This window comes from Alosa sapidissima, chromosome 24, assembly GCF_018492685.1.
Source record: "Alosa sapidissima isolate fAloSap1 chromosome 24, fAloSap1.pri, whole genome shotgun sequence".
NCBI classification, from domain to species: Eukaryota; Metazoa; Chordata; class Actinopteri; order Clupeiformes; family Clupeidae; genus Alosa; species Alosa sapidissima.
The window spans coordinates 24,856,922-24,866,921 of NC_055980.1; the positions used below are offsets into that span (position 1 = coordinate 24,856,922).

General features: G+C 40.6%; 1 protein-coding gene across 1 annotated transcript in view; it reads right to left on the minus strand.

The window, feature by feature from the left end:
- The window catches only part of cmn (calymmin), a 43,371-nt gene that overhangs the window by 22,157 nt on the left and 11,214 nt on the right, over positions 1 to 10,000 (minus strand). The window contains exons 21-43 of the mRNA XM_042083594.1: positions 9,742 to 9,804; positions 9,345 to 9,383; positions 8,534 to 8,572; positions 7,970 to 7,999; positions 7,814 to 7,870; positions 7,450 to 7,506; positions 7,214 to 7,252; positions 7,065 to 7,100; positions 6,918 to 6,950; positions 6,631 to 6,681; positions 5,509 to 5,562; positions 5,352 to 5,402; positions 5,124 to 5,174; positions 4,912 to 4,962; positions 4,702 to 4,749; positions 4,556 to 4,597; positions 4,393 to 4,440; positions 4,183 to 4,221; positions 3,572 to 3,643; positions 3,315 to 3,371; positions 2,255 to 2,782; positions 2,099 to 2,143; positions 472 to 528 (exon numbers count right to left, since the gene is read on the minus strand). Coding sequence (XP_041939528.1) covers positions 472 to 528; positions 2,099 to 2,143; positions 2,255 to 2,782; positions 3,315 to 3,371; positions 3,572 to 3,643; positions 4,183 to 4,221; positions 4,393 to 4,440; positions 4,556 to 4,597; positions 4,702 to 4,749; positions 4,912 to 4,962; positions 5,124 to 5,174; positions 5,352 to 5,402; positions 5,509 to 5,562; positions 6,631 to 6,681; positions 6,918 to 6,950; positions 7,065 to 7,100; positions 7,214 to 7,252; positions 7,450 to 7,506; positions 7,814 to 7,870; positions 7,970 to 7,999; positions 8,534 to 8,572; positions 9,345 to 9,383; positions 9,742 to 9,804 — 1,587 coding nt within the window. The remainder of the gene's footprint in view (positions 1 to 471; positions 529 to 2,098; positions 2,144 to 2,254; positions 2,783 to 3,314; positions 3,372 to 3,571; positions 3,644 to 4,182; positions 4,222 to 4,392; positions 4,441 to 4,555; positions 4,598 to 4,701; positions 4,750 to 4,911; positions 4,963 to 5,123; positions 5,175 to 5,351; positions 5,403 to 5,508; positions 5,563 to 6,630; positions 6,682 to 6,917; positions 6,951 to 7,064; positions 7,101 to 7,213; positions 7,253 to 7,449; positions 7,507 to 7,813; positions 7,871 to 7,969; positions 8,000 to 8,533; positions 8,573 to 9,344; positions 9,384 to 9,741; positions 9,805 to 10,000) is intronic.

Genomic DNA, 10,000 nt, shown 5'->3' on the forward strand with positions numbered 1-10,000 from the left:
TGTAATCATCATCATATACAGTATATCTCTTTCAACCAACTAAAAATCACTAGAGTCAAACAGGCAGCTGCATACATCCCAGATCTCCCAATGGACATGGCAGTAGAAAGTAAAACACTAGAGCAGCCAAACTACCAATCTGAAACAACAGCCACTAATGTCTACTGCAGTCTAAAGTCTACCACAAGACAAGTATACTCAAGACAAGACAAGCAGAGATAGTTACAGAAACGCACACACAGCTACCAGACCATTCCAGTGCATGGAATAGTGGGTGACCTTGGCTATTCTCTTAACAGTCTCTGTGTTTAACTAGACATCAACATATATATCAGGGGCCAAAGCATGACTGGTTAATCAGGCAACTCCCTAATAGTTGTACAGAGAGAGGTTCAGATGTCTACAAAATGATGAAGAATTTTAAGAGAACAGCCTTAGGTCCCCTTGGGTTTACTGTGCTGAGTATTTTACCCATGTTTTCTATGTCCAAGATTGGGAATCCTCCATTGGCTACAATGTTGTCAGTGCCTAAAGATCAAAATCACATTTTCACTCTGAGAAAATGTTAAGGTCATTTATTGGAAGGTCATTTATTCCCTTCAGTCATTTCTAACAGTCTAGAGAGCTTCAGTGACACAAACTATTAACCTTTGTTAAGTTGTTCATTCATAAAATACCTATATCTAGCAATTTCATCCAGCCACGTCAACTATGCTTTTACAGCGTTAATTTGGCAGTTTAGTTGCAAGCCTGCAATTCATCGAATAACAACATCGTCATCGTAACATAATAGAACTGCATGGCTACTATTAAAACGTTGACACAGCATTCATAAATTAAAACAGCTGATTCAGATAATGTGCTGACAGATATGAACCTGACTCAAAGGATTATGATAAATGATTCACTTTTTTTTCAGATTAGCACACACACACAAGACCACATATCTACAGTTCCTTTAGTCCCTCATCCTTGCTGACATGCAAGTTGTACATGGTTAGCATACACCTGCTAAAATACATTTAATAAATCCACATATGCATGCATTAAACACACACCTGTAAAATAAACTATATAACACATAAGAAGAACAAGGTAAAGATCTCTGTCAAGGTGTTACATTTTAGATAGTGGACAGAAATGAAGAATTCCTTCTGACAAAAAAAATGTTACTGTCAATAATACAAATGTTTTCAAGGAACCATGCAGCATAGAATTGATGAGAATACTAATGTTCCGCATCACACTGCAAATAAAGCACTGCAAATGATGCTAACATTGTCCTCAAATCCTCATTGCCAGCCCTTGCTAATGTTGCTAGCACTGTCATAAAATCCCTATAACTTAACCAGTATCTCATATCGATAAGCATAACTGACTGTCTCCTGAGTGGGTCTAGCCCTGAGTTATCTGCAATCTGGGCAGCACAATAAGTGGAATTAATGTGAAATTACAAGAAAATCACAAGGATACATATTAATTTAAAACAGCTCTCTGTCTCACAGAAACAAGAGAATACTAAGATCCATGCCAGCAAAAGGCAATCACGGGCACAAGCGGTACTGCATGCTTTTACTAATTATTCTGATCTTTGCTCCCTTTTTCTGTCTAAGACCTGGTACTATTTGTGACAATGCCGGAATTGTGTTGCTATCTTGTGGCATGCTTAACTGTGGCACTTTAGCCTTTTGGTTTTGTAGTTTTGGCACCTGAGGAGGTTGCCAAGCTACCACAGGTCTCTGAAGGTTTTCTTGTGGAGCTACAAGTGCTGATTCTGATGCTAGTGGACCTGCTACTGGAACCTGTGGCACTACTGCATCTACTTCACCTACTAGCTTCTGTCTCTTACCTTCTTGACCACCTGACTGAGGGACAACTGGTTTGGGGCCTTTTCCCTGTGGGACAACAGGGACTCCTTCAGGAGCAACTGGTTTGGGGCCTTTTCCCTGTGGGACAACAGGGACTCCTTCAGGAGCAACTGGTTTTGGGCCCTTTCCTTGGGGGATGACAGGAACAGGTCCAAGCGTTGCCGGTTTAGGGGGTTTCCCTTGAGTAACGGCAGGAGCTACATCCGGAGTGATGGGTTTTGGAGGTTTACCTTGAGTGACGAAGGCCGGTGGTGCTGGTGACACTGGTTTTGGGCCTTTCCCTTGTGGAACAGCTGGGAGTCCGTCAGTAGTAACCTTTGGCGGCTTTCCTTGAGGGGTTACTGCAGGAACTACGGGAGCGCCATCTGGGACCACTGGTTTTGGGCCTTTTCCTTGTGGAACGACAGGAACTTGTTCAGGAGAAGCTGGCTTTGGGGGTTTTCCCTGTGGAACCACAGGAACTTGCTGAGGAACTGCTGGCTTTAGGGGTTTTCCTTGTGGAATCACAGGAACTCGTTCAGGAACTGCTGGCTTTGGTGGCTTTCCTTGTGGAATTACTGGACCAGGAGCAGGGGCCACTGGCTTTGGACCTTTTCCTTGGGGCACAACTGGCACGAAACCTTGTGGGACTGGTTTAGGTGCTTTTCCTTGTGGAATGACAGGAACAGATCCAGGTGACTCAGGTTTTGGGCCTTTCCCACCTGTCACCATAGGAGCCAGGGTCGCTGGTCCTGGTTTAGGAACTTTGTCCTGAGGAACTACCGGAACTACTCCCTTGGTGGGCTCTGGTGGGATGGGGGCTCCATGGGTTGGGACAGGTTCGGCTGGGGGGATTCCCTTTGTGTATGTTGGTACTGGGGCAGCGGTTGGCTGCACAGGACTGAGGATCTCACCCTTAATTTTTCCGCCATAACCTGGGGACCAGTGTAGAGTTATGGAAAACTGTCTGAACCATAACAACCAACACAGAGGAAGAACTTGACAGGGTTCCCATCCATTTTCACTGACATTTCAAAAGCTTTACACAGACTTTCACAACTTATAAGGATGCAAAACATTATCAATATAAAGTTTCATTAGACCATTCAAAGGACTGAATCAAATGTAAAGACCTCCAAAAACTCAATACATTTACTGAATTTCATGACCAGGTCTGGAAAATGGGATCATAAAATGCCATGACTTTTCCTGGATTTCTATGATAATGGGAACCCCTGAGTTGAGACCAGTCGGACCAAAAGGAAGAGGGGACATGGACAGAGACTCAAGAGACAAAAGAAGGACATAAAAACATAACAAATCATGCCAGTATACGTTCAAAAGAAGGCTACTACAGTGTCAAATCACACAAACAAGAAAAAGAAAACACACAACACAAAAAAAACACACTCTACACACACAGACACTGTGAGTAGGACAACACAACACATAACGGGGCAAGTTTACCAGTCATATCAACTTTAGGCAAATCTGGGCGAGCAGGAATACCAGCAGGATTTGGGCCTAAAATCACAACATTGTTTACATTCAGAATGAGAGAAGTCTAATTTTCATTGTACAGTTACAATCTGACAACAACTGACCAAACCAAAAACCGAACATCACAAATGAAAGCGTGAAACATCACACATGAGGGTGTGGACACAGATATTTTGCCCAGTGGTTTAAAGCCACATTGTCCACCGAGACATTGAGCAGCTTACCGGACTCTGGTCTTCCACTGACTTCAGTTCCTGGGGTCTTGGGTGCTCCACTTCCTCCTCCCTTAGGATACCCTACGGGACCATGATGTACCACCACACATTTAAAAGACTTTTATTTTGCCCTCTCAGTCCAGGAACTTCTTCCTTATCGCCCAGGTGGTAGTATAATGACTTCATGTGACTTCATAAAAAGGCGGTAGTATAGTGACTACATGTGACTTCATAAAAAGGTGGTAGTATAGTGACTAAGGAACTACATGTGACTTCATAAAAAGGTGGTAGTATAGTGACTAAGAAACTACATGTGACTTCATAAAAAGGTGGTAGTATAGTGACTAAGAAACTACATGTGACTTCATAAAAAGGTGGTAGTATAGTGACTAAGGAACTACATGTGACTTCATAAAAAGGTGGTAGTATAGTGACTAAGAAACTACATGTGACTTCATAAAAAGGTGGTAGTATAGTGACTAAGAAACTACATGTGACTTCATAAAAAGGTGGTAGTATAGTGACTAAGAAACTACATGTGACTTCATAAAAAGGTGGTAGTATAGTGACTAAGAAACTACATGTGACTTATTATGATGATTTATTGATGATTTATTTACCACCAGGTTTGGGTCCTTGTCCAGCACCAGGTCCATAACCTACACACAGGGAATGATTTGATTAATGTGATTGGCAGATAGACAGATCCATGGAATTATAACACAATAACTTCCTGTCTCTCTGGAACTAGCAAAAGTGTGATTCATCCATCTAACAATTTACTATATACAGTAATAGTATAATAAGATACAAACAGGTGTGTTATTTACCTGGCTTGGGAGCCTTGGCTCCTCCTCCAAGAGGATAGCCCCCATAGCCTATGCAACAGAATGTCCCTCATATTAATATAAAACACATACAATATTTATCTTACATGTAGGTAGAATACAGTGTGCATGTGGGATGTCTAATGAATGCGCAGGCTTGACTTACCATTGGGTCTGGCCCCATATCCATTAGGCATTCCTCCATAACCTGATAAAACCAATACATACAAACAACAGCAGCATCTTAAGCACATCTAGTCCGCCAAGACCAAGCATGCTACCTCACATTTACATAAATAAAGGTCACTTTACCTGGTTTAGGACCCTTTACCCCTCCTTTGTTGGGATATCCACCATAGCCTAAAGTAAACCAAAGTTTGTTTTGTTTGTTTGTTGTTTCCCCGAGGTGAATGAAACAAATGATGATTTTACACTAGGATACGCTAGGATTTTATACTAAGATAATGGATGTGAACCATTATCTGTAGTCTTTAAAGTAATTAAATCATGCATATTAGCTACCGTTGGGTTTGGCGCCCTGTCCATTTGCTGCACCTAAGGGAGTGGCATAACCTGAATACAAGACAGGAACTTTAACAATATCGCAAACAAACTGAAAAAACATGCCAACATTTTGATGCAAATTCCATTGACAGCAATCAGGTGTAAGCCTTCAAAACATGACATATTTATTAAATTTTTTTAAAGTAATTAAATCATGAAATGTTAGCTACCGTTGGGTTTGGCTACATGTCCATTCGCTGCACCAGAGGGAGCGCCATAACCTGAAAACAAAACAGGATCATTAGCAATATTGCAAAAACAAATAAATAAACACAACAAAGCATGTCAAAATGTTGAATTCAATTGATACTAATCATATGTAAGCATTCAAAACATGACATATTTATTTCATTTTTGACTGTTTTTTTTTTTAAGTAAATAAATGAAATGTTAGCTACCGTTGGGTTTAGCTGCTTGTCCATTAGCACCAGCAGAGGGAGTGTCATAACCTGAGGACAAGACGGGAACTTAAGCAGTGTGCTTCATCCAAGGTTTGCCTTTAAATGCTCACATTAAAAGATCTTTTCCCTACAAAAAACAAAAAGCATGTCTTGCCTGGTTTGGGGCCCTTGGGACCGCCATTGGGGTATCCAGAGTGAACACCATATCCTAAAAAAAGAGTAACATCTTAGGAGCAGAACAACAGTTTTATCTTGTTCATACAATTTCGCTATTTTAGCTCTTCATTTTGGTCAAATAAAATTGTAGTGCACCCTAGTTGCTATGTCATGGCATATTTATAAATGTATTATTAATTTAATTTCAATTTCAATTTCAATTTAATTTCACTTATAGAGTACTTATAGGGCAATTCCATGGAAAATAACATTTTTTGTAACATCCATAACACCAATAAAATGTGATGGTATGGTATGATGTGAATAGAGTGCCAAATCATGGCACTTTACAGGGTGTTAAAACATTCAGAGAGAGCCCATGAGTAACAGGGGCAAGGAGAAACTCCCTAGAAATTAACTAATTAACTAACTTAATAAATTAGCCCTTAACCAAGAGAAAACATCCCCCAATTTAGTGCTGAGGTTTGGCTACACCAGCACCTGCTCCATAACCTAACCGATCTTCCTTGTCAAAAAAAGAAAGGCATTGTTAACAATGGGCACAAAAAAACCCATTTCCTCCTGTTTATCGCGCCCCATCTGTCATGTCTCTATTCTTCACACTTTGAGAACCAGTGGAATACAGTAAGTGTCTTCATCAGTCTCGTTTGTCTTTGTCAACTAACTGCATAAATGCAAATTACATTTATAGTCTTTTATGAGCTAATTTGTGTGTGTGTGCGTGTGCGTGTGCGTGTGTGTGCGTGCGTGCGTGTGCGTGCGTGCGTGCGTGCGTGTGTGTGAGTGTGTGTGTGTGTGTGTGTGAGTGCGTGCGTGCGTGCGTGTGCGTGCGTGCGTGCGTGCGTGCGTGCGTGTGTGTGCGTGCGTGCGTGTGCGCGTGCGTGTGCGCGTGCGCGTGTGTGTGTGTGCGTGCGTGCGTGCGTGTGTGTGTGTGCGTGCGTGTGTGTGTGTGTGCATGTGTGTGTGTGTGTGTGCGTGCGTGCGTGCGTGCGTGCGTGTGTGTGTGTGCGTGCGTGCGTGCGCGCGTGTGCGTGCGTGTGTGTGTGCGTGCGTGCGTGTGTGTGTGTGTGCCATTATATAAGTCCATATAGGTACATACCATTAGGTCTTGCTCCGTTGCCATTGGGGACGCCGGCTCCTGCTCCATAACCTTGAAGAGAAGGACGGGGATTAGGAGTCATGTGTGCAACAAAGACAACAGACTTGTGTCAACAGACTTATGACAACAGACTTATGACAACAGACTTATGTCGAACTGTTTGCTGGCAGCTGGTTATGGAACTTGTACAAAAATTTCACTAAATGGATTGTTCATTTTTTCAAAAACATATCACATTTTACTTCACCATCACACACTCGCCAAATTTGTAAGGAATGTAGCCTTACCTGATTTGGCAGCTTTAGCGCCATATCCACCACCTATTAATCACAACACAAACAGACCACATTGTAAAAGGACTTCAAATACACAATGATTAAATGTTTTACTGTGTGTACACTGAAAGCTTTAATGAAGAAGGTTTAGAGACTTACCTAAACCAAATCCAGGTCTGGGGTAGCCTCCCATACCTAAGAGAAATCATGAAACCATTCACCAGCTACCATGGTAGTATTACAATGTCAGCAATCTGTACATGTTGCATTCCAGTGAATTTCACTTCTAAAAATCTCTTCATATTTACCTCCGTAGGGTTGTGCTCCATAGCCATTTCCATTATAACCTGCAGACAGATTTAGCAAACCATTAAACACCATGCACAGTACATAGTACATAGTACACACCAACACTAATGACTGCAGGGTGATACACAAATACTGATATACTGTACTGACATACATATTGATTGATGGCTTGATTGATTGATTGATTGATTGATTGGTTAATTGATAAGTTTGTTGGTTGATTGATTGAACTCACCTCCCCTGGGTTGCGAGGCCAGCTGGGGCACTTCCATACCTCTGCCGATCCCCACGCCTGAGAAAACCACAATAAGATTATTAGTAAGATACGGGGACTGTTAATAACATATAACAACACCAATAACATATCTGAAGAAGTGGTATATGGGAAATATTCCACAGCTACTGTGGGTGGCATGATTTTAAGGGGAGTTGCCACTGATCATAAGTTCTACAAGTGCCAAACATAAGTTATTAAAGCAAGCATCATATAGCCAAACGTGGAATTTCAGTCATTTCAATTTACAGTGTACAGTGAGTATCATACAACTAAAGGCATTACGGTGGTGGGTTCTAACTGAGGGTGCTCTGAGGGTCCATACCGAATGGAGGACGTCCGTAACCTTTGTATGGCTTGGCACCAGCTCCTCCATAGCCTCCTGTGAGGACAAACCACAGAAAAATCACACGTCTCTGAAAATAGTCTGAAGTAGTACCATAAAGAGCAGAGTGGCTTTGCGGGAAGTGAGGAAACATACCATTCCCATTACGAGGGGCTGGGTAATAACCTGGAGAAGAACAAAACTCGTTGTTTAATTAAGTCTGATATTGATTTAAAATTCAATCAAGCACCATAAATGATATCTGCAAGAAAGTGAAAGCTATTTTCTCATTATTATGGAATATAGTATAGAATGGTATATTATAGTTTAGCCGAGTATAGTATAGTATGGTATATTATAGTATAGTATATCATATTGTATAGCATAGTATAGTATAGTTTAGCATAGTATGTTTCCATGGAAATTCCATGGAAAATTAAATTTTTTGTAACATCCATTGTAACGCCAATATAATGTGATGGTATGGTATGATGTGAATGATTGCATGAAATTTGAGCATTTGCTATTTTTGGCTGAAGAATGTAAATGAGAAAAAATGCACAAAAAATTAATGTTATCATTCACATCATACAAATGCCAAGGCATTTCACTGGCGTTATGGATGTGACAGAAAGTCCATTTTCCGTGGAATTGCCCTATAGTACATAATATTCTGTAAGTATAGCATAGCATAGCACAGTACAGTATTTTGTTTTGTACCATTAGGTTTGGCTCCTTGTCCATTGCCTGCACCATAACCTGAGGACCACAGCAGAGCTTCAACAGACAACTCACCTCATCCACAACTGCTTCCATAAACCCACACTTTACATCACAGGGTCAAAGTCAAATGCAAGTAGTTCATGTGTGTGTGTTGTGTGTGTGCTGTGTGTTGTGTGTTGTGTGTATACTGAACAGGTGCAAGGCGTGGGTGTACACGGTGATGCTAACATAAGCAGCGGTACTGTAAGCAGCACACATGGGGAGTGTAAGAGCTCTTAAGTATCACAGCAAGAGAGAGTACACAACAGCGCAATAATGGCGGCAGCAGCAGCGGCAGTGACTGAGCTGGGAACTGACAACTGACCACTTCGTCAGGCGACAGCGTCTGAAAACTGTGTGTGGGAAAACCACTGACCATGCTACAAGTCTGCAGACTTAGGGGCTGTGGGAATGTTTAAGACATAATCATGAGTCTGTCACACAGTAAGGCAGTAGAGCAATGTAAACATTGTATGTATTAGAAATGAAACATATACATATATATAACTTGCACTCATAACTCATGAAACATGCTATGAATTTAAATTTTAAAGTTGAAAAATATCACAGGTAAACGATAGTTTAATCTTTGCCACACAGACGATTTGTACCTGTACCTCTCTCAGCATACCAACTGTTTTCTCTACCCACTACTCTACATCAACACTCCCAACACTCACTTGCTAGTGCACCAATAACATATCTGAAGAAGAGGTATATGGGAAATATTCCACACTGTATGTGTTTACCACTGGGCCTGGGTCCTTACCATTGGGAGCAGCACCCTGTCCATTGGGAGAACCATAACCTAATGACGAATAGAATTAGGTTTAGGTACAAATAAAACTTTATATACAAAAACACATAGACCACATCCACATGGATGAAAATATATAATATAATATTAAATAATATAATGTAGTATCACAACATACCATATCATGTAATACACACATTAATAATATTATGAATTAATATAATATTCTATAATTTATACACTTTGTATTATCCAATACAAACAGTATTGACATTCATATTAACAGTATTAATGGAAGATTATAGTAGCAGAAAGGATGTGTAATTGGGTTTCCTTTTGGGTAATCCAAAGATATTAGCCAGTTTAGGGTTAATGGAGGATTGGAAGTGACTGAAAGGATGCAGGCTACCATTGGGTTTTCCATTGGGCTTCCCATTCTGACCATTAGCAATCACAGGTAGAGCACCGTTACCTGTGGACGGAGTTGATTAGAAATGTATAGAAATGTATTAGAAATTGTGTTAAAAATGCATTGGAACATGTACAGAAATGCATTAGAAACTGGATAGAAATGTATTAGAAATTGTGTTAAAAATGCATTGGAACATGTACAGAAATGCATTAGAAACTGTATAGAAATGTATTAGAAATTGTGTTAAAAATGCATT